This window comes from Tursiops truncatus, chromosome 8 (assembly GCF_011762595.2).
Source record: "Tursiops truncatus isolate mTurTru1 chromosome 8, mTurTru1.mat.Y, whole genome shotgun sequence".
Lineage (NCBI taxonomy): Eukaryota > Metazoa > Chordata > Mammalia > Artiodactyla > Delphinidae > Tursiops > Tursiops truncatus.
Window position 1 is genome coordinate 48,004,552 of NC_047041.1, and position 25,851 is coordinate 48,030,402.

At 39.6% G+C, this 25,851-nt stretch overlaps 1 protein-coding gene across 3 annotated transcripts in view; it reads left to right on the forward strand.

Moving 5' to 3' along the window:
- Nucleotides 1-25,851, forward strand: part of DLG2 (discs large MAGUK scaffold protein 2) — a 2,041,254-nt gene that overhangs the window by 1,649,106 nt on the left and 366,297 nt on the right. For all 3 annotated transcript variants that reach the window (XM_073808350.1, XM_019948680.3, XM_019948679.3), the window contains one exon: nt 20,530-20,686. In XM_073808350.1, coding sequence (XP_073664451.1) covers nt 20,530-20,686 — 157 coding nt within the window. The remainder of the gene's footprint in view (nt 1-20,529; nt 20,687-25,851) is intronic.

Genomic DNA, 25,851 nt, shown 5'->3' on the forward strand with positions numbered 1-25,851 from the left:
GACCCACTTCATATCTAAGGACACATACAGACTGAAAGTGAGGAGACAGAAAAAGATATTCAATGCAAGTGGAAATCAAAAGAAAGCTGGAGTAGCAACTCTCATATCAGACAAAATGGACTTTAAAATAAAAACTATTATAAGAGACAAAAAAGGACACTATATAATGATCAAGGGATCAATCCAAGAAGAAGATATAACAATTTTAAATATTTATGCACCCAACACAGGAGCACCTCAATACATAAGGCAAATGCTAACAGCCATAAGAGGGGAAATCAACAGTTACAAAATGATGATAGGGGACTTTAACACCCCACTTTCACCAATGGACACATCATCCAAAATGAAAATAAATAAGAAAACACAAGCTTTAAATGACACATTAGACAAGATGGACTTAATGGATTTTTATACGACCTTCCATCCAAAAACAACAGAATACACTTTCTTCTCAAATGCTCGTGGAACATTCTCCAGGACAGACCATAACATGGGTCAGAAATCAAGCCTTGGTAAATTCAAGAAAACTAAAAACATATCAAGTATCTTTTCTAACCACAGCACAATGAGACTAGATATCAATTACAGGAAAAAAAAACTGTAAAACATACAAACACATGGAGGCTAAACAATACACTACAAAATAACCAAGAGATCACTTAAGAAATCAAAGAGGAAATCAAAAAATAAAGTACAAACAAATGACAATGAAAACACGACGACCCAAAAGCTATGGGATGCAGCAAAAGCAGTTCTAAGAGGGATGTTTATAGCAATACAGTCCTACCTTAAGAAACAAGAAAAATCTCAAATAAACAACCTAACCTTACACCTAAAGCAATTAGAGAAAGAGAACAACAACAACAACAAAAAACCCCAAAGTTAGCAGAAGGAAAGAAATCATAAAGATCAGATCAGAAATCAATGAAAAAGAAATGAAGGAAACAATAGCAAAGACCAATAAAAATAAAAGCTGGTTCTCTGAGAAGATAAACAAAATTGATAAACCACTAGCCAGACTCATCAAGAAAAAAATGGAGAACACTCAAATGAACAGAATTAGAAATGAAAAAGGAGAAGTAACAACTGACACTGCAGAAATACAAAGGACCATGAGAGATTACTACAAGCAACTATATGCCAATAAAATGGATAACCTGGAAGAAATGGACAAATTCTTAGAAAAGCACAACCTTCCGAGACTGAACCAGGAAGAATAGAAAATATAAACAGACTAATCACAAACATTGAAATTGAAACAGTGATTTAAAATCTTCCAACAAATAAAAGCCCAGGACCAGATGGCTTCACAGGTGAATTCTATCAAACATTTGGAGAAGAGCTAACACCTATCCTTCTCAAACTCTTCCAAAATATAGCAGAGGGAGGAATACTCCCAAATTCATTCTACAAGGACACCATCACCCTGATACCAAAACGAGACAAAGACGTCACAAAGAAAGAAAACTACAGGCCAATATCACTGATGTACATAGATGCAAAAATCCTCAACGAAATACTAGCAAACAGAATCCAATAGCACATTAAAAGGATCATACACCATGATCAAGTGGGGTTTATCCCAGGAATGCAAGGATTCTTCAATATATGCAAATCAATCAATGTGATACACCATATTAACAAACTGAAGGGGAAAAACCATATGATCATCTCAATAGATGCAGAAAAAACTTTCGACAAAATTCAACACTGATTTATGATCAAAACTCTCCAGAAAGTAGGCATAGATGGAACCTACCTCAACATAATAAAGGCCATATATGACAGACCCACAGCCAACATCGTTCTCAGTGGTGAAAAACTAAAAGCATTTCCTCTAAGATCAGGAAGAAGACAAGGTTACCCACTCTCACCACTATTATTCAACATAGTTTTAGAAGTTTTAGCCATGGCAGTCAGAGAAGAAAAAGAAATAAAAGGAATCCAAATTGGAAAAGAAGAAGTAAAGCTGTCACTATTTGCAAATGACATGATACTATACATAGAGAATCCTAAAGATGCCACCAAAAAACTACTAGAGCTAATCAATGAATCTGGTAAAGTTGCAGGATACAAAATTAAGGCACAGAAATCTCTTCCATTCCTGTACACTAACAACAAAAAGTCTGAAAGAGAAATTAAGGAAGCACTCCCATTTACCAATGCAACACAAAGAATAAAAAACCTAGGAATAAACCTACCTAAGGAGACAAAAAACCTGTATGCAGAAAACTATAAGACACTGATGAAAGAAATTAAAGATGATACAAACAGATGGAGAGATATACCATATTCTTGGACTGGAAGAATCAACATTATGAAAATGACTATACTACCCAAAGCAATCTACAGATTCAATGTAATCCCTGTCAAACTACCAATGGCAGGGCTTCCCTGGTGGCACAGTGGTTAAGAATCTGTCTGCCAATGCAGGGGATACAGGTTCGAGCCCTAGTCTACGAAGATCCCACATGCTGTGGAACAAGTAAACCCGTGCACCACAATTACTGAGCCTGCACTCTAGAGTCCAAGTGCCACAACTACTGAAGCCCACACGCCTAGAGCCCGTGCTCCACAACAAGCGAAGCCACTGCATTGAGAAGCCTGTGCACCACAACAAAGAGTAGCCCCTGCTCTCTGCAACTAGAGAAAGCCAGAGCGCAGCAAAGAAGACCCAACACAGTCAAAAAAAAAAAAAAAAAAAAAAAAAACTACCAATGGCATTTTTCACAGAGCTAGAACAAAAAATTTCCCAATTTGTATGGAAATAAAGAAGGTCCCGAATACCCAAAGTAGTCTTGAGAGAAAAAAACAGAGCTGGAGGAATCAGACTCCCTGACTTCAGACTATACTACAAAGCTACAGTAATCAAGACAATATGGTACCGGCACAAAAACAGAAATATAGATCAATGGAAGAGGACAGAAAGTCCAGAGGTAAACCCACACACCTATGGTCAACTAATCTTTGATAAAGGAGGCAAGAATATACAGTGGAGAAAAGACAGCCTCTTCAATAAGTGGTGCTGGGAAAACTGGACAGCTACATGTAAAAGAATGAAATTAGAACACTCCCTAACACCACACACAAAAATAAACTCAAAATGGATTAAAGACCTAAATGTAAGGCCAGATACTATAAAACTCTTAGAGGAAAATGTAGACAGAACACTCTGTGACATAAATCACAGAAAGATCTTTTATGACCCACCTCGTAGAGAAATGGAAATAAAAACAAAAATCAACTAATGGGACCTAATGAAACTTCAAAGCTTTTGCACAGCAAAGAAAACCATAAACAAGATGAAAAGACAACCCACAGAATGGGAGAAAATATTTGCAAATGAATCAGCAGACAAAGGATTAATCTCCAAAATATATAAACACCTCATGCAGCTCAATATTAAAAAAAATAAACACCTCAATCCAAAAATGGGCAGAAGACCTAAATAGACATTTCTCCAAAGAAGACATACAGATAGCCAAGAAGCACATGAAAAGCTGCTCAACATCACTAATTATTAGAGAAATGCAAATCAAAACTACAGTGAGGGGCTTCCCTGGTGGCGCAGTGGTTGAGAGTCCCCCTGCCAATGCAGGGGATACGGGTTTGTGCCCCGGTCCGGGAGGATCCCACATGCTGCGGAGCGGCTGGGCCCGTGAGCCATGGCCGCTGATCCTGTGCTCCGCAATGGGAGGGGCCCGCATACCGCAAAAAAAAAAAAAAAAAAATACAGTGAGGTATCACCTCACACCTGTTAGAATGGGCATCATCAGAAAATTTACAAACAACAAATACTGGAGAGGGTGTGGAGAAAAGGGAACCCTCTTGCACTGTTGATGGGAATGTAAATTGATACAGCCACTATGGAGAACAGTATGGAGGTTCCTTAAAAAACTAAAAATAGAACTACCATATGCCCCAGCAATCCCACTACTGAGCATATACCCAGAGAAAACCATAATTCAAAAAGACACATGCACCCCAATGTTCATTGCAGCACTATTTACAACAGCCAGGTCATGGAAGCAACCTAAATGCCCATGACAGACGAATGGATAAGGAAGATGTGGTACACATATACAATGGAATATTACTCAGCCATAAAAAGGAATGAAATTGGGTCATTTGTAGAGACTGTCATACAGAGTGAAGTAAGTCAGAAAGAGAAAAACAAATATTGTATATTATCACATAGATGTGGAATCCAGAAAAATGGTACAGATGAACTGGTTTGCAGGGCAGAAATTGAGACACAGAAGTAGAGAACAAACGTATGGACACCAAGGGGGGAAAGCGGGGGCGGGGGGTGGGGTGGGATGAACTGGGAGACTGAGATTGACATGTATACACTGATGTGTATAAAATGGATAACAAGAACCTGTTGTATAAAAAAATACGTTAATTTTTTTTAAAAAGATGTTAAAAAAATAAAAATCTTTCCTAAAATGTGCTTTGCCTTTAAGGAAAATATGCAGAATGATTTTTCTAATCTGTTTATAAAATATTACTTTTGCTTATACCCCAGCTTTCAAAATGTTTTTAAACAATATTTCACCAGTCATGAAAGCTTATGGGCAAATGGCGCAACTATAAAAATTAACTCTGTACAATGGTTATGGTTTTCTTTTATTTAACAGAATTGCTAAAAGTACTCCTTTTGTAAGTAACTGCTCTTTAAAAATCAAAGTGCAACAGGAAGCAGAAGCAAATACCTGTCATCATGGCTGGTATATACAACTTAACAGGAAAGTTTTCTGCAAAAATATTATGAAATAAAGGAAAACAAGAGGAGTAATTTATTTTCTTTTACTTTGGAGATGAGATGATGATTAGAAGGTATGAATATGAAAAGTGAGAGCATATGTGAGAGCAAAATTTGCTTCCTTGTTTGTCTTTTTGATAAATTCAGACAAAAGCAAATTGAGTAACATGGTTATTACATTATTATATTTGATATATGAATAAGGAAAAACTCCAAATATTTCAAGCTAACCAAGATTAGAGGGCTTCCCAGGTGGCGCAGTGGTTGAGAATCTGCCTGCCAATGCAGGGGACACAGGTTCGAGCCCTGGTCTGGGAAGATCCCATATGCTGCGGAGCAACTAGGCCCGTGAGCCACAACTACTGAGCCTGTGCGTCTGGAGCCTGTGCTCCGCAACAAGAGAGGCCACGATAGTGAGAGGCCCACGCACCGCGATGAAGAGTGGCCGCTGCTTGCCACAACTGGAGAAAGCCCTCGCACAGAAACGAAGACCCAACACAGCCAAAAATAAATAAATAAATAAATAGAAATTCATAAAAATACATTAATATTTTTTAAAAGAAGATTAGATTGAAACTAACCTATAGCTGATTTATGTTTGTGGGAAGAAAATTATTTCATTGGTCTGTTTGATTCCTTTTATCAAGGATATTAATATTATATAGGGATCTCAGATGTGTAACTAATTCCACGATTTTTTCTCCAGAGAAGAGAGCTAAGAGAGAGTTTTACAAAGAATACACACTAGATGCTGGCAATTAAATCCAAGGCCGTATGTTACAGCCTCAAACAAAGTCCCTCACTTTGCAAGCCAGATTATTTTTAGAGACCTTTAGAATGTTCAGTTAACTCCTTGCAGGCAATCTTGGGAGGTTGTAGACACAGCATAACATAACATAAACATTTGAGACTTACCAAGAGCAGTTACTGCGTCCACAGAGTCTCTGCTGAGTAAAGAAATATTCAATGCCTTCGCTTATCCTGTATAAAATCTGAATTCCTTAGCCTGGCATCCATGTTCCTTCACAATCTGCCTCAGTCTTCTAGTTTTCCTTGACACAGATCCTACACTCCATTCAAGCTGTGTCCTCCCTGTTCTCCAAGCACATCTTGCATATGCTCCCCTCTGGCCCCGGGCTCATGCCATGTACTGAAATACCATCTACTTTCCTTTCCACTTAATTAGTTTCTACCCATCCATCAAGGTCTAGTGCAGAGTCTATCTTCTCCATGACTTAATCATTTTTTCTTTAATGAGGAGATTTCTCATTATCCACAATACTCAGTTGATACTTAACATATGTGGCCTTGCATTGTTGATTTATTATTTTATGTATATCTGCTTCCAGAAATGGTAACTCCCTGGGAAAAGAAGTGAGTTAGCATTTACTGAGCACTTGCTGTGTGATCCTAATATATATTTAAGTTCATCCTTAAACTGCCATAAAATAGATATTATTGTTCAAAATTTACAGCTGAGAAAATAAGACAACAAAAAGTTCCACCAAGGTGATCAGCTGTTAATTGATAGGACTGCCTTCAACCCTCCATCTATCTAGCCCCAAGCCCATATAGTTTTTTCCAGTATCACAGCATACCATACTATCCCCATCCAATAAAATTCTTTTTATCTCACACAGTACCAACCACAGTATATTTATTTAGTATATACTCAATATCTGTGTGGTAACTATTTTGCTGAAGTCAGCCTACCCTCTGCTGCAGAAAGTCTAGAGCATAGGTCCTCCTCTTTAATGCCAGAATTCTTGTGTGTTATCTTAATATCATGTCCTCATAATAGCAGTTCAACAAAACCCCTTTATCTTTGTGTATCTATATGATGTCCAGTAATCTGCTTAACCGATTGACTAGTTAACCAAATTAACTAATTACTTGAATGAGGCATACACTGCACTACAGTCTTCTGAGGAGCTAGATCATTTATATATAAGACATCAGTCCTAATCAGCCAGCAGCTTTGAAGCCTTGTGTGGTTGACCTCCAAGCCGTCACCTTCACTATGCCCCCCTCTTCACACTTAGGCTAATACACTTCTTCCCATGCTGCTGAAAAGTCTCTTTCATCCTTATCACTATTTTTTCCTTAACAACATTGCTCACATGAATACAGTTGCATTTATAGAGAAATAAAGAAGAGAGGGCTTGGGGAGACTAGCTGGCTCTTTACGCATGACCTCAGAGGGTAACAGTCCCTTACTGGATTATCATGATAGTAAATCTGAGACTTAACGTCTATGTGCTTTGAAACTCAATTTTTGTCAGTGTATCCAGGGGTGATCAAGCTTATACGCCATAATGCCAAGTTATGAATGTACAATAAGAAATGGATCTGCTCAAGATACCAGAACGTGCTGTCTAGCACATTCACTCCTATTAGGAAAAACACTATGGAAAGACATATTTTAATGAGCATGTGGCTTGGTGAGCCTGAACTCTTAGAGAAGGAAATCAGCCAGCCAGATGACCTTAATGGCTGCTGATGAGCTAGATGGCCAGATGAGCCCATCTTGTGGGTTAGCCCCACCAGCCAGGGGGTAACCTGGCTGCACCATCCCAGCACATTTACATCAGCAACCTGGAGCCAGAGCTGGAGGGTGCCTCTGCCCCATAACGCTGGAGCTGCATTGCCGAGGTCCTTCTCCTAGCACACAGGAAGACTCTCCCTCTCTTCTTCTCCCAATTTATTCAGTTTTGTGAACTCTATTCCTAAAGTACAACTTCTTCCACATTCAAACATGCCTTGATTAACATGCCTTGAAAAAACAGGCCCTTTGAGCCAAGGTGAGGTCAGATATGTATCCCTGACATCGTTGAGGAGCTAATATTTTGTGCCTTATCCTTTTGTTTAGGGTATAGCCTTTCAGGGTCCTGATTCTTTGCAAGGGTCTCTGATCTAACGCCCACCTCAGGGCCCACACAGTCCTACCCTCCAGGCAGCAATCAACTCTGGACACTGGAAACCTGCAAAAGCTGTTCAGTCCACTGCTCGTCTCAGTACTTGCCTTCTTCTCTGAACTTGTAGCCCTTTGTTTTTGGCCTCTAAGGATTTCTCTTACTTGCAAGCTTTGCCAGTCATTTAAAACTATTTTATAAGCATTCTATTCAGAATTTTTAGCTGCTTTGTAATGAGAGGGGTTTTTAGGACATCCAATCTGCCAAATGGCTGGAAATAGGATCTCAATGTATGCTTTTCTTTAATACTTTTCTCTTTTCTAGAGGTTTCTAGCGCATTGCCTACTCTGAATTTTATCACTCCTCCTTGACGCAAACATTATTTCCTGCCAGGTTATTACTCAAGCAAGGAACCTGCCCCACAGAAGGCATGCCCAAGTTCTCCCACATCCCTAGAGAGGTGAAACTAGAATTCAATATCATTTCATCCTACCCCTCACTTGTTTTTTCTTTGTTCATGCAATATACTTTGTGTGTGTGTGTGTGTGTGTGTGTGTGTGTGTGTGTGTGTGTGTGTGTGTGTGTGTGTGTGTGTGTGTCTATCTTACAGGCTCAGTCCATACTAGTTCCCAACATTACAAAAACAAATAAACCATGGTCTTTATCCTTCAGGACCATACACATTCACAGAATAGATAAGTAAGCAAAGTAGTTTCAGGACAGTAAAGGTAACAATAGTGGTACGATCAATGAAAACTAATGTGGTTTCAAAAAATGAGAAGTGGTCAGTTTTTCTAGAGGCAAGGGGGGATAAGGAAACAGCGAGGAGACAGCACCAGGCCTCAGTCTTGAAGGCCAAGTGGAAGTAGAAGTTCATTATACAGATGAGGATGCAGGAGAAGGCATCTTTCTAGCCAAAGAGAACAGCCCAGTGCTGGAGAACAGTCTGGACACAGACAATAAGACATGGAACAACCTGGTGTGAGGAACAACTCTCACCTGGAGAGTTGGAACTGGGGTGCAAGGCTGGAGCACGGGGTGCAAGGAAGCATGGTGGAGTTAAGCATTAGAGAGGCAGTTGAAGGTCAAATGATGGGGAACTTTGAATATCATGCTTAAGTTTAGGCTTTATCCTGAAGGCATACGGATCCCGGGAAAGCTTTTGAGCAAAGGAGTAATATGGTCAGATACGTATTTTATTAGAAAGATGACTGGAGACATTTTCACAGCTTACTTCCCACTGCACCACACAGCCTCTCACTATGGTGGATATTTTGGGAGTTGACTGGAGTGACTTCACACACCTCAGATGTTCAAAGCTCAAGGAACATCCTACTAATGGCCATGAGAAAGCCTTCAGGTTTAAGGAGTCACCGCTTTTTTTTTTTTTTTAAATCCTGTACCCTCTTAAGCCATCTGGTTTAAGGAGAAGAAATTAGCCCATAGCACCCTGCTTCCCTCTGCATGAAAACATCCCAGCTGGCTGAGAGCATCCTCTGAGACTCCAGCTACACAAGACGATGCTGCTACTGCTCAGCCACAGCTGGGAGCAAGTCAGGCGGGCATCTCCCCAGCTGTTCAGCATCCAAAGGTGTTTATAATTAAAAGGCTTTTTATATCACATTCCAAGAAAAATAAAACTGCACAAGTGAATGTAGCACATCTCATCCAGGTGATGATAAAAAGACAAAACCTTTTTAGAAGAAGACTGGTCCCTCTTTGCCCTTGGCTACTTTAGCTTACTGTGCACATGTTCCTGACCAAGCACTTGTCCCGTTCCTGGGCTCTTATAACTGTTTGTTTACACGTGGCTCCTCCCACCCCAGGCTCTTTCATGTTTGTGTTCACAGTGCCTGACACAATGTCGGTACTCCACAGATGTTTGTTTATTGAAAGTTTAGATACATAAATAAAATAAATACTTTTAAGTGGATAGGTAAGTTTTTTTTTAATATGGATATAGCTATTATGAGTAACCAGGTTCCATCTTTACTATAGATTCCAATTTAAAATCTAATATGAAAGCTGAAATTAGTAGACAGCACCTAGTATGTACCAGGTATTGGGGACAAAAATCAAATGACATGTTCCCTGCTCTCAAGCTGATCATTCTAGCTGGACAGGGAGACAGTCTGCCAACTCAGTGTCATAAGCATTATGATAGATACATGGAGGAAATGCTAGGGGAGGCGCCCATCACAGCCTCGAATGCGGAGGTTGAAGAGAGTGTCAGGGACAGCTCCTAGAAGATCATGATTCTTGAGCTCAATCCTGAATAAGGAACAAGAGTCAGAATTGTGTTCCACTGTTCACATTTAATAATGTAGAATAATGACTACTAATGGGTTCCTAGGCCATCCGAACTCTAGATGATGAATGACAAGAAAATTAGAGCTCCAATCACTTTAGTATGAAAAGTATTCACTTCTTTATAAATTGGCGGTGTGTGCTCATTTATTCAATCATCAGGTGTTTATTGAGCATTCTTCTAGGTATACCGGGGATACCTAGAAATATAAACCACGACACCACACCTTCAATAGATTATAATCTCTCTGGAGGCCACAATGCCCTCATGCACAGAGAAGCTCATGGAAATACAAGGCGTTATGTTCATCAGACCCGAAATCATTGGCCTAGGCAATAAATATGCAGAAATGAGAGCTGTGGCTCCACATCTGGGGGAATGGGCCATCATGACGAAGGTAGACCGTGAGCAAGTCTAATATAAAAGGAAAAGTTAAGACAAAAGGGAAATATAAGATACATATACATAGGATATTTCAGCATGAGACAACTTGGAAGGACAGAGAGGGGACTGAGTGTGGAATATTAAATCAGCTTAAAGTTACAGAGAATTACTATGAGCCAAGTGCCACGCTGAGCATCGTGGAGAAGACAAACATGGAGCAGACACCGAATGTGCCACCAAACTGCGAACAGTACAGAGTCTCGCTGGCAGCCCGTAGCTGATCCGCAACAGAGACATGTGGGTGTGACCTGCACCGTACTTTTATTTATGTTTTATCACTGGCAGCTTAAAATTCTGGAAATTCACATAAAATCTAGATTCTTGTCTTTAGAAACTGGAGAATCTGGCCATGCTAGTCGGTGTTCCTGCTTGGAACACCTGTCCAGAGCTGAGCAGAAGCTACCCTTAGAGGGAACATACCCTCAGTTTGTTACAGTCCCTGCTCAGCCTGCTTCACTCATTTATGTACAGATTTTTCCATCCCAATTAAAATCTAGCACAAAAGACAGATATTTGCAAAAAAATTATAACTTCAAGTAGAAGGTAAAGTGAGGTCTAAATCACTGTGGGAGTTGAGTCGTTCATTCAGTAACTATTTCCTGAGTTCCTGCTACTGCTGGAGAATTGCTGGTGCCTGAACTCCCGGAGTTCACAGTCTATTGAGGAAGAAGGATATACAAGCAAACAATCACTGCACAATGTAATAAATGCTACAATGTTATGTGTACAAGACACAGTGTGGACCCACGGAGCAAGTGATCGCCTGTGTCTGGAGGGTCAGAGAGTTTGAACTGGTTTTGAGATGGCCTGAGCCAAGAAATGGAGATATGAAGCAACATGTCAAACTCAAGGAAGCACAGGAGTTTGTTATGACTGGAGCATAGGATGGCTGGAGCCAATTAAGCAAGGAACTAAGCGAATCAGGTGTCATTCTAGTGGAAAGAAAGTGTTTGGAACATTGAAACTAGAATCAAAGAATCTTCAAATTAGGAGACTATCCTAAAAGTCCAAGCCTGAACTAGAGAGAATGGAGAGGTTGCGTGGAAACCATGACGTTCAGAGAGAGCAGAGTGCAAGGCAACGTATGATGAAGGACTGAAGTTTGTGGTTCAAATGATAGAAGCCAAGGGCAGTTAAAGTGAATCTTTGAGTGTCAATAATTCTGGAAACTATATTCTGTAAATATACTGTGATACCTTTTTAAAATTCAGGTCCTCCTCTGGCTTATCCAAAGTATATTTTAGTTTAGTGTTTTAAATTTCCATTGTGTAAGTTCTCTCTCCATTTAATGGACAAAACACTTAACTTGTAGTAAATTGACTGGCTCTATCAAAACAATGAGATACCAATACATACCCATTATTTGGCAAAAATCTAGAACACCCTCAACACCAAATGCTGGTGAAGAATTCTCATTCATTGCTGCCGAGAATGCAAAATAGTGCAGCCACTTTGGAAGACAGTTTAGCAGTTTCTCACAAAATTAAACATACTCTTACTGTATGATCCAGCCATCATGCTTTTAGTATTTACCAAATGAACTGAAAATGTATGTCCACACAAAAACTTGCACATGGATGTTTATAGCAGCTGTATTTATAATTGCCAAAACTTGGAAGAAACCAAGATGCCCTTCAGTAGGTGAGTGAATCAGTAAACTGTGGTATAGCCAGACCATGGACTATTATTCAGCACTCAAAAGAAATGAGCTATCAAGCCGTGAAAAGACACGGAGGAATCTTAAATGCCTGTTACCAAGTGAAAGAAGCCAATCTGAAAAGGCTACATACTGTAGGATTCCAACCATGTGACATTCTAGAAAAGGCAAAACTATGGAGACAGTACAGAGATCAATATTGCCAGAGGTTGTGTGGAGAGTGGGATGAATAGGTGGAACACAGGGGATTTTAAGGTCAGTGAAACTACTTTGTATGATACTATAATGATGGATACATGTCATTATACATTTGTACAAAGCCACAGAATGGACACCACCAAGAGTGAAGCCTAATGTAAACCATGGACTTTGAGTGATAAGGATGTGTCAGTGTAGGTTCATCAACTGTAACAAACGTAGCCCTCTGGTGGGGGATATTGAGAGTGAAGAAGGCTATGTATGTGTGGCGGCAGGATGCTTATGGGAAATCTCTGTACCTTCCTCCTAATTTTGTTTGAACCTAAACTGCGCTTAAAAAACTGTCTCAGGAAAAGAGAGCTACAATACGACCCAGCAGTCCCACTACTGGGCATATACCCTGAGAAAACCATAATTCAAAAAGAGTCATGTACCACAATGTTCATTGCAGCTGTATTTACAATAGCCAGGACATGGAAGCAACCTAAGTGTCCATCAACAGATGAATGGATAAAGAAGAGGTGGTACATATATACAATGGAATATTACTCAGCCATAAAAAGAAACGAAATTTATTTGTAGTGAGGTGGATGGACCTAGAGTCTGTCATACAGCGTGAAGTAAGTCAGAAAGAGAAAAACAAATACCGTATGCTAACACATATATATGGAATCTAAAAAAAGAAAAAAAAAGATTCTGAAGAACCTTAGGGCAGGACAGGAATAAAGACTCAGACGTAGAGAATGGACTTGAGGACACGGGGAAAGGGAAGGGGAAGCGGGGATGAAGTGAGAGAGTGGCATTGATATATATACACTACCAAACGTAAAATAGATAGCTAGTGGGAAGCAGCCGCATAGCACAGGGAGATCAGCTCCGTGCTTTGTGACCACCTAGAGGGGTGGGATAGGGAGGGTGGGAGGGAGACACAAGAGGGAGGAGATATGGGGATGTATGTATATGTATAGCTGATTCACTTTGTTATGAAGCAGAGACTAACACACCATTGTAAAGCAATTATACTCCAATAAAGATGTTTAAAAAAAAAGTCTCAGTTATAGAAAAAGAGATCAGATTTGTGGTTATCAGAGGTGAAGGGTGGGAAGGAGGGGGAACTGGATGAAGACAGTCAAAAGGTACAAACTTCCAGTTATAAGATAAATAAGTACTAGGGATCTAATGTTCAACATGATAATTAACACTGCTGTATGTTATATATGAAAGTTGTTAAGAGACTGAATCCTAAGAGTTCTTATTGCAAGGAAAAAATATTTTTTATTTCTTTAATTCGGTATCTATATAAGAGGATGGATGTTTACTAAACTTATTGTGATAATCACTTCATGAGGTATGCGAGTCAAATCATTGTGGTGCACACCTTAAACTTATACAGTATTGTATGCCAATTATACCGCAATTAAACTGGAAGAAAAAAATTTGTCTTGAAAAAGAAGACTAGCTGTGATGTTTACTAGCTGCGTGAACAATAAGCTAGCTTAACAACTACCTTAAACAAGTTGACTTACCTAAGCATCAGAAAAACAGAACTTCTCACGCTACTATACATAAAACAGATAATCAGCAAGGACCTACTGTATAACACAAGGAACTCTACTCAGTATTCTGTAATAATCTATGTGGGAAAAGAATCTGAAAAAGAATGGATTATATGTATAACTGAATCCTTTAGCTGTACACCTATAACTAACAAAACAATGTAAATCAACTATACTCCAATATAAAATAAAAATTAAAATAAAAAAAGTAGAACTTCTAATTTTCCACAGGGTTTTGATCCTCTGACAAGAAAAATATACATTAAAACAGTTTTTTTTATTTTTTTATTGAAGTATAGTTGATTTACAGTATTATATTAGTTTCAGGTATACAACATAGTTATCCAATGTTTTTATAGATTATACTCCATTTAAAGTTTTTTATAAAATATTGGCTATATTCCCTGTGCTGTACAATATATCCTCGTAGCTTGTTTATTTTATACATAGTAGTTTGTATCTCTTAATCCCATATTCCTATTTTCCACCACCCCCACCCCCCGCTTCCCTCTCCCCACTGGTAACCACTAGTTTGCTCTCTATATCTGTGAGTCTGTTTCTGTTTTGTTATCTTCATTTGTTTGTTTCATCTTTACATGAAAACTCTTTAAAATCTTCCATATAATGTCATGGGTTATCAGTATAAGAAGTTTAAATTAGAAAAAGTACATCATTTGGAGTGTGCTTCGGACATTTTATTTGCATACCATCTTACAGATTTATTTCTTGGCATTTCTCCCTTTTATTAAACATCCTAATTTACTTTGATATAAAATTCTATTTTTAAAAAGACATTTAAATCTCAAGAGTTGAGAAGTTTCCAAGTAATTTGGTTTAACAGACTTGTCCAAGGAAAATAAATAAAAACTACCATCACTTAAGAATGATGTGCTTTATGCAAAGGGTCACTAACAAAATGCCCCTGCATGGGTTACATAGATATGTAATGGGGTCTGATGTTTCATAATAATCTTTAAAGCTGTATTCTTTCTGCAGAGAGCATTTTGCTTATTAAACATGTAAGGATAATCCTTACTTCCAAAGAAATTTTGTTCTCTCCCATTTTTCTATTAAAATATCAGGCTCCCTCCATAAAGTTTTCATTTTCTCATTTTTGATAGAACCTTGAGTACAATACTTTCCTCTTAACTTTGCAAGAAGTGCAAATATGATGCAACTTATAGATTTTTGTCTGAGAAATGTGAGGGAAAGGTAAGACTAGAGAATGCAAGGCAAGCTAGAGAATGAATGCCCCATCTAAACAGAGCCATGTTCTAGACAACTGTTGCTATGCAATGAGATTAAGAGCCAGTATTCACAGAATGTCTGGGTTTTTTTCATGTAAAGCCATAAATCCACATTTTATGCAAATTTTCCTAATTTTAAATATGAGCAACTAATTCAAACATTTGTAAACACTGTGGGTCAAATTAAGCCTCCAACTTATCAATTGACAATCTCTGGAATATATCGTACTCTGAGATTTTGAAACAGAAAATTTGTCTTAATTCTGCCTTTGCTACTTACTAAACTCAGTAAAAACTTGGGCTGGCAGTCTTATTTCACTAATCTAAAAAGTTGTCAAAATAATTTCTTCATCAGGTTGTTTACTTTTTGCAATATTTTGTTATAAAATTTTTCACATATAAAGAAATTTAAAGAATGTTATAATGGACATCCATATACTTGCCATCAAGATTCTGCTTTTAACATTTTACTATACTTGGTCTATTCAATCTATCCAGTCATCAATCCACCTTCCCTTTAGGATCGGTTTCAAAGTAGTTGCAGACATCAGTATACATCCTTCATTAGACTGTTTTGAGGAATAAATGGAATAATGCACAGAAAGCATCAAGCACAATATTTAACGTATAGATAAAGAGTCATAATAGCCCCCCTTCCTTCCCTCTGTTTATTATCTGTAGCTTGAATGTCATTGGTCCCACTAAGAGTGTGTGTTTTATATTGGGGGAAGAAGGATATTTTTATAATAACTTTTTTTGTCAAAAATCCTCTTGGCCCCTACCTTCACAAATGTATCTAGAACCTGGACTTCCAGTATCAGCCAAAATAGAGTATCCCCATTCCTCTCTAATCCTCCCGCTTGTTATAAAAGCAAAACCAACTTTAGACATGATAAACATAGCAACACTCTAACAAGTTGGAAAGAAGTCAGGCTGGCTTGGAGAGGAATGACACTGATGTCAGTTATCTGGATTTCCTTTCTGCTTCCCATATATCCTGGATGGGGCAGTAGAGAAGCCTATACCCTGAAACCACCAACAGGCACAGATAAAGTAGCCTCAAGAAAAGCCTGCTCCCTGTAACCAAAGGACTGGGTAAAGGGTAGACGAATAGAACTGGGAACATTTTAGTAATACTGGCCCTAATTCTAGCCAAATACCAAAGAAAAAACTGTCCACTCACCATTGTGGTACCAGTAGACCATGCAGATAGCTCGATTTCTGACCCCACCAGAGACAGTTAGGAGAAGCAATTATGAGATGGCCCTTCATTTCCTCCACTGGGCTGGTGTCAGTGGTCCAAACAAGAGCTGAACTTCCATCCCCACTCTGCAGCAAAAAGGCAGAATAAGATGGTATGAGGTGTAGCTGGTTGAGACTCCACTTTCAGTGGAAAGCTGAAGTTACATCTTTACCCAGCAGCAACAAGCTGGAATGAGGTTAGCATTCTATTCCCCTACTCCTGGTATTGGCAGGGACCAGCTGGAAGCTGGACTTCCACCCCCTGGCAGTGGCAACAGATAGAAGGAGGAAAAAGGAAGCAGCACTCAGTGGCAAACCACTTTACCTACCAGGGTAGTGTCAGTGGGACTCAGTGGGGGGCTGAACTTCTAGCCCCACCCAGAGGCAAAGAGGCAAAACAAGGTGGTTCAAGGTGGTGCTAGTCAACATGCTACTTTCTCTCCACCACTGGTGTCAGTGGGTCCAATGGGACCTGAGCCTCTACCCCCACCAAGTGACAGGCAGGTAGAATAAGTCAAATGTTAGGTGGTACCCCACTTTCTCTCCTCCCTGGTGTCACCAGAGCCGAATAGGGAGCTGAATATCCATCTCACTTGGATCTACATGCTACACCTAAACCAATCGGAAAAGACTATGCGGAAAAGACTAAGATTAGATAGGATCCAGTGCCTCACAACATAACACCCAAAATGTCCAGTATACAATAAAAAAATTGCTTCTCATACCAAAAACTAGGAAAATCTCAACTTGGATGAGAAAAGACAATCAACAGATACAAACACTGAGATAACACAGATGTTGGAATTATCTGTCAAGGATTTTAAAGTAGCCAGCATGCTTCAGTGAGCAATTGCAAACACACTTGAAATAAATTTCTTTTAAAAAAAGAAAGCCTCAGCAAAGGGATAAAAGATATAAAGAAAAACCAAATCGAATGTTAAAGCTTTAAAATAAAATAAACAAAATTTTAAAACTCACTGAATGGGCTCAATAGCAGAATAAATATGACAGAAGAAAGAATCAGTGAATCTGAAGATAGAAAAACGGGAATTACTCAGTCTGAACAGGAAAAGAAAATAGATGGAAATGTATCCACTGTTCTCCACTTCCTCTAATACCACCCTGGTCCAAGGGACTATTATATTTTGCCTAAATATAGCAATAGCCACCTAACTGGTCTCACTTCTTTAAACTTTGCCCCTCAAATCTATTTTATACCAAAGTAATCATTTAAAAATGTAAATCAAAAAAAAAAAGTAAATCAGATCAAGTAATTCTTCTTCTCAGTGGATCCCCATTTCTCTCAGAGTAAAAGTTAAAGTTTTAAAATGGTCTACAAGGCCCTTCAGGATTTATCCCCTGTTGCCTCTCTGCCTGTTGTAGGCAAAATTATGAAATGGCCCCATGATCTCCACCTCCTGGTGTTACTCCTACAGTTAAGTTACCTTACATGGAAAAGGGATTTTGCAAATGTAATTAATATTACTAATCAGTTGATCTTAAGGTGAAGAATTATCTGGGTGGGCCTAAGCTAATCACATGACCCTTTGAAAAGCAGAGAGTTAAATCCAGCTAATTGCAGAAGAACAAGACAGAGAGATTCCAGATATGAAGAGGATTAACTGTACCATTTCTGGCTTGAAGATAGAGAGGGCCACATGGGAAGGAAAATGTGTGGCCTCTAGAAGATGAGAGAGACCTCCAACTGGCAGCCAGCAAGAAAACAGGGACCTCAGTCTTTGTTAAGACTAATGGTTAATTTTATATGTCAACTTGACTGGGCCACAGGGTGCCCAGATATTTAGTTAAACATTATTCTAGGTATGTCTGTGAGGAACTTTCTGGATGAGACTAACATTTGAATTAGTGTACTGAGTAAAGCTGATTGTCCTCTCTCGTATGGGTAGCCACATCCAACCCATCCAAGGCCTGAATAAAACCAAAGGTTGGGTAAGAGAGAATCTGCTCTTTCTTTTCTTTCTTTGAGCTGGGTCATTGGTCTTCTGCTAACTCTGGACTCAAACTTTAGCTAGAAGTTATACCATTGGCCCTCCTGGGTCTCCAGTTTGCCAACTGTAGATCCTGGAACTTCTCAGCATTCATGACTGCATGAGCCAATTCCTTATGATAAAATATATGTAATACAGTCCTACAACCACAAGAAACTGAATTCTGCCAACAACCTAACTAAATATGGACCTGGATTTTTCCCCAGAGCTTCCCAATAAAGTTTGGCCTGGCTGACACCTTGATACCAACCTTAAGAAATCCTAGGCAGACAACCTAGACAAGCCCACCCAGACTTCTGACCTACAGAACTGTGAGATAATAGTGGGTGTTGTAGTTTAAACTACTAAGTTTGTGGCAATTTGCTACTCATTAATAGAAAACGAGTACACTGAGTTCATCTTTTACCATTCTCATTCCCTTGTTCACTCATTCAGCCACACTGGCCTCCTAGCTCTTCCTTGACGACACCAGGCACCCTCCCACCTTAGGGCCTCTATTCTTTCTGGCTGGAATGTTTCCTTCAGATATCATATGACTAGTTTTCTCACCCCTTCAGTCTTTCCTCAACTGTCACCTTCTCAATAAATCCTGCCCAGGCCCAATCCTTTTTACACTGCTCTGCTTTTTCTTTTTCTTAAAATATTTATTGCTTTCTAACACGCTATATAACAAACTTATTTATTGCATCTATTTCTTTTTAGTGGTCTACCCCCATCAGAATGTATGCTTATAATAGTAGGGATTTTTGTTTTGCTTACAAACTTTCCGAGTAGCTGGAACAGTTCCTGACATAGTAGGTGCTTACAAAGTATTTGCAGAAGAAAATGAATTAAGTCTTAATACATAGCATTATTACATATTACTTATAGTCCAAGCTCTGATGTGCATTGTAAATCCTTCCTCATAATAAGGTTAAATATAGATATAATGCATCTCTTTGTGCAAGGAAATGTGATAGCAAATAACAAAATCTGTGTAATCATTAGTATAAAAATATATTGGATGGCTCTTTGCCATTCTTACATCATTAAGAGCAGGAAAATAGAAGAGGAAGCTTTAATGATTGGAACTGAGATATCTGGGAGAGGAGGGTGGGTGATACAAAAAGCACCTTGGTCAAACCTAAGGCTGGCAGAATACATTTTTTGAAACTACTGCTAGAGAAAATTCAACTAGATGACTTCTAAGATCCTTTACAATTCTACATTCCCTATTTCTCCAGCTTCTACACAAACTCAATGAACTGTTGCCTTAAGATTTCATCTCTCAGCCTTTTATTGATGACCGTCAAATCTGAATTTGCAGTCCTGAGAACCTAAATTCCTATCCTTTGTCTCTAACTGCTTCTGCACATCTCCACAAGGATGTCCCACTAGTACCTGGAACTGAGCATTTCAAAATCATACTCATCCTCATGACCCACCTACCCCTCTTTTGCCAATTACTTAGATGTTCTTCCTTCCTCCTCCAATACCTGAATCAATCTCTGGACCCTCTGTTCCTCCCTTCATATTACCTCTCTCATGTTACCCTTTCTTTTCATTATCACTGCCATCACTTTTGGGCAGGCTGTCACTTCCTCAAACGTGGATTACTTGGACAACATCCTCACTGGTTTTCCTGTCTCCCATCATATCTGCGCTTCCAACTCCATCAGTCCTATTATGGTCATTTGTTAATCTTCCTAAAATGGATTTAAATATTCTTCGTGCCTCAAAATCTTCCAGTGAGTCCCCACTGCCTACAGAGTAAATTTTAATTAACAATCAAACAGACAACAAACCCACAGGCTGGCATGTAAGATCTTTCATGGTCTGACCTATTCAGTCTAGTCTCTTGTCCCCCAAATTCTCTCCCTCTTTTTGGATACATCCATCCTACTGAATACTACTCTAGTGCTCATTACAAGAACAGATGTTTTAAACAAAGGAAACTTGTAAGTCTAGTTTAAGTAAATGTTTTGGAATTAAGGAATAAATTTGCATGGTATTTTGGCATTTGTTACAGTGAGGAGTTCAGACATCTGCCCTGATATTAGCATCTTTTTGATATGCAAATTTATCATAATTGGGGAAGCCATTTTCACAGGTAATGAACTGCTGGTGTCATATATCCTGGTGAAAGTAAAAGCAATGTAAATCTTGAGTGGGCCACCCTATGAACTGTGCTCTCCACTTGTTTCTACAGGGAGCCGCGCAAGGTGGTCCTGCACAAAGGCTCCACTGGCCTGGGCTTCAACATCGTGGGCGGGGAAGATGGAGAAGGTATTTTTGTATCCTTCATTCTGGCTGGTGGACCAGCAGACCTGAGTGGGGAGCTCCAGAGAGGAGACCAGATCCTATCTGTGAGTATTTCTTCTTAATCTTTATTCCCTCCATGTCTGACACCATTTGAGAGAAAGTCACTCCCAGTTATAACTCCAAAAGCACCTTAATTACAAAGGAAAAGTGGAGGAGAGCATTATGGCTTCAGGTGCATGTTGTAATTTAAATGGTGTTCAGGTGTTTGAAGCGTGTTACTTCCCTCAGATACAGGTAAAGGTGTTAGTGTTTTCATTTAGATTTTCTGAGACATATTTGCATCCAATAGAACACTGAGAGGCATGCATTCTTTAGGTATATTACTTATTTTTCAAAATGCCAAATTTCTTTCAAAATCCATCACTATACTCTAAAAACCGTATCTTCATGATGTATATAGTTTGTTGCATATAACTATGTAAGAATAATGTATAAAATAGTGCTATATACAATTTGGTGACATTGATAAGTGGTCGCAGCATGACCATTTACCTAAATACAAAAATTACTAGAAATGAGTTAATAAGCACTTATTTACCAGGCATTTTATAAAAGTAATTTTTAATTCCCACAATCACCCTGAAAGGTACTGCCCCATGTCCAGATGAAAAGAATAAGGTTCAGAGAGGTTAAATAACTTGTCAGAGTTAACCTAACTAAAGAGTCAGAGCTGGGATTTAAATATTCAGTTTTAATGCCCACCACCTACCTCCCCTCATCCTTCCCTCCTTCCTTCCTGCCATCCATCCTTCCTTCCATCTTGCTTTCCCTCCTCCTTTCTTCCCCAGGTCCTTTCTTCTATTTGAATATCTACTGAGTGCTTCTTTCTACTACATCAAGCTACCTCCCTGGGATAAATTCTATGATAAGTAGTTAAATCCATTGTGAGCGTTCATGCCCATACTGCAATTTTGGCAAACATGCAAATAATAATAGAGAATTACATAAGGAGCCCAGTTCTATGGCTGAGGTTATCGTTCACAACTCAATGAAGCATTTAGTTTGTGGTTTTCATTGTATACTTAGAAAAATTTGCTTTTGCTTTATAGCTATGGTTTGTAGCTAGAATTTTCCAAGTGACCTTATGTTTGTTAACCATCACTCCAACTCCTACCCATGCACACATGATTTACCTGTATAATGTAGTCAGTGGACCTAAGCAAAGTGTCCAGTGTTCTGCATGCATGTCCCCGCCTTATGTGTTTCTGTGGTTCTCCCACACATGCAGGTTCCTTCTGACTCATCAACTAGCAGATGTCTGGAAAGACTGAGTATAGGATAAGTAGGGTAAGGTCCCACGCCAGGCCTTTGTTCTGTCACCCAATGTCATGTCTTCAACTACTTCGCCCCACCTACTTCTTCTATACTTAAATCATATATATAAGATATAACTTTAGGGCTTCCCTGGTGGCGCAGTGGTTGAGAGTCCACCTGCCGATGCAGGGGACACGGGTTTGTGCCCTGGTCCGGGAAGATCCCACATGCTGCGGAGCGGCTGGGCCCATGAGCCATGGCCGCTGAGCCTGCGCGTCCGGAGCCTGTGCTCCACAACGGGAGAGGCCACAACAGTGAGAGGCCCGCGTACCGCAAAAAAAAAAAAAAGATATAACTTAAAAGGTTTAATAAGCTATTAAACCTCATCACCCATATTTATTTACACACCTGTGTTTCCCTACAAAGTTGCTCCCTGAAAGCAAATTCTGTATCGTTTTAATGATTTTGTATCCTCAACATTTAGCACAGTGCCTGACACACAGCAGTCTCTCAAAAATGTTTATTGATGAAAAAGTATTGAATTAAAAATAGTGATGCCTTAAAAAGTCACTATAGGGACTTCCTGGCGGTCCAGTGGTTAAGACTTCGGCTTCCAACGCAGGGTGTGCAGGTTCAATCCCTGGTCAGGAAGCTAAGATCCCACATGCCTCGAGGCCAAAAACCAAAACATAAAGCAGAAGCAATATTGTAACAAATTCAATAAAAGACTTTAAAAATGGTCCACATCAAAAGAAAAAAATAACTTTAAAAAAAAAAGAAAGTCACTATAACCTGGGAGACTGACTCTAAAATACTTTCTAGAACATACTTCCTCCTCCTGGCTCAAAATCTGTAGACTGGGGACATCCCTGGCCCTCCAGCGGTTAAGACTCCACACTTCCACAGCAGGGGGTGCAGATTCGATACCTGGTCCAGGAACTAAGATCCCGCACACCGCACCGTGCAGCCAAAAACAAAAATGTAGACTGGGGGACCACTCTGTCATTTCATCACAATCAGCATTCACATTGTCATAGCACTTTCCCAGACACAAAGCACTTTCACATGCATTGATTCTGGGAATCTTCAAAGAAATCTTAAGTGTCAGGATATGTTATTATTACTCCCACTTTTCCTATCAGTGGAAGGGGATTCAGAATGGCTAAATGATTTGTCCAAAGCTCCACATCTACTGACTATGGCTTTGGGCTCAAAAGCAGGTCTCTTGGGGCTTCCCTGGTGGCGCAGTGGTTGAGAGTCCGCCTGCCGATGCAGGGGACACTGGTTCGTGCCCCGGTCCGGGAAGATCCCACATGCCGCAGAGCGGCTGGGCCCGTGAGCCATGGCCGCTGAGCCTGCGCGTCCGGAGCCTGTGCTCCGCAACGGGAGAGGCCACAACAGTGAGAGGCCCGCGTACCACAAAAAAAAAAAAAAAAAAAAAAAAAGCAGGTCTCTTGACCCAAAATAAGTGTTCTTTCTCCTCACAGCACAATCTCTCTTCCAAACCTTGACAACGGTCTCATTCAGCACCGTCTTTGTACACATTGCTCTGTGTGCACACCACACTCTGGAACACACAGAACTGTAACAAGCTAATATTTACATGGTGCTTTGAGTCAGACACAGTTATAGCTAATTTAATCTTATAACAACCCTGTGCCTTATTATGCTCATTTGAAGGATGCATAAACTGAGGCACAGAAAGGATATTAGACTTGTTAACTCTGTTTAAATGAGAAATCCACTAAGTCATGGGTTTTATTTGTTTTAACCTCTCTGTGTGTGGTAGAAAAAGAGATGAGCCAATAACCTTCTTATGGCTCAACAAAGAAAACTCCCAAGTATTTCTGCTTTTAGAAGTAGATGTATCCATTTAAATATTATTGCCAGGACCACAGAGTAAGCAAGGCAAACAATCAGAATTACAGTCTTCTTAGAGATTACAATTCATAGAACATAAAAATCTCTGAAGTTCAAATATCATATCCGTCTTTTATGTAAAACATTTGCAAAAATTGTTCAACAGTGAAAATATCATCTGCTTTTTGCAACTGAAAAGAAAAAGGGAACATTTCTCCTCTTTAGCTTGTAAAAATTTATAAAAACTGTGGCTAGAAAGTGTCTAGTTTAAAGGCTCAGTATTGGAATTTCATTGGTTTAACACTGCAGGGAAATAATAAACAGGCTTGAGAAGCTCAAACATTATTACAATATGGAAAGAAAAATGACAGAATAGAATTATTAACAATGGAATATGGAGGATAATATTTTGCATCTACAGCCTGCACTGGACATGTAAGGACAAGTTATAACTTCCTGGAAAACACAAGAACAAAAACTCTAAACAAAAATTGAATACAGGGACTTCCCTGGCAGCACAGTGGTTAAGAATCTGCCTGCCAATGCAGGGGACACGGTTCAAGTCCTGGTCTGGGAAGATCCCACATGCTGCAGAGCAACTAAGCCCGTGCACCACAACTACTGAGCCTGTGCTTTAGAGCCCGCAAGCCACAACTACTGAGCCCACGTGCCATAACTACTGAAGCCCACATGCCTAGAGCCCGTGCTCCACAACAAGAGAAGCCACCACAATAAGAAGCCCGTACACCGCAACAAAGAGTAGCCCTCACTCGCCACAACGAGAGGACGCCCGCGTGCAGCAACGAAGACCCAATGCAACCAAAATAAATTTTAAAATACCTTTAAAAAAAAATTCAATACAGAGGGCTTCCCTGGTGGCACAGTGGTTAAGAATCTGCCTGCCAATGCAGGGGACACGGGTTCGAGCCCTGGTCCAGGAAGATCCCACATGCCACAGAGCAACTAAGCCCGTGCGCCACAACTACTGATGCCCATACACTGTAGGGGCCGCACGCCACAACTGCTGAGCCCACGTGCTGCAACTACTGAAGCCCATGCACCTAGAGCCCGTGCTCCGCAACAAGAGAAGCCACCACAATGAGAAGCCCATGCACCACAATGCAGAGTAGCCCCCTTTTGCAGCAACTAAAAAAAAAAACGAAAGCCCGTGCACAGCAACGAAGACCCAACATAACCATAAATAAGTAAATTAATTTAAATAAATAAATAAGTTCAATACATAGATTTCTAAGTCATGTAAGATTAATTTGCAAATAAGTTATGCTATGCTAACAATAACATAGTAAGTTTAGAGAAGAGAAATAGAATCCCCAGGAAAGAGAGCTGGAGGGTAGATCGCTGCTCTCAATTGGTCTCCATAAAGAAGGAAATTGTATAATAGACAGTTACCTTTCTAATTAGGGATATAATGTTCATCCCTATTTCCCAGAATTTTTCTCCCATATAGATTATAGAACCTTCTTAGATATTTTATTAATGGCTTATTATGTGCCAGGTTCTGTACTAGGAATTGAAATCTCAAAGATGAATGAGATAAATAGACTAATCTCAAAATGCTTACTGCCTAAAAGCAGATCCACTTGTCCTTCGGTATCCACGAGGGATTGGTTCCAGGACACCCCACTGATAACAAAATCCACTCTGCTCAAGTCCCTTATATAAAATGGCATAGCACAATGTATACAGTCGGCCCTCCGTATCAACAGGTTTTGCATCCGTGCATTCAACCAACCGCAAATCCACGCCAACTGTATATCAATGCATCTAACATAGGTAGAGATAGAGATGGCAAACTGAGGAAAGAGAAGAAAGCACTTAGAACAGAGCATGTCACACTCTAAGTACTCAATCAATACTATTACTACTAACTACTCTGCCTTAAGAATGTGTGTGATGTTTTTTAAAGTGTGTCAGATAACCATGTCTAAGGAAAGCCTCTTTTAGATAGTTTGAGCCATTCCTTCTTTGGGGCAGGGCTTGGACTAGATGAACATTTCCCAAAGTGAGTTCACAGGATATTGGAACAGCAGGATTGCATTAGGTTGCTACTGAGAGAAAGGGTTCCCTAGTGAGC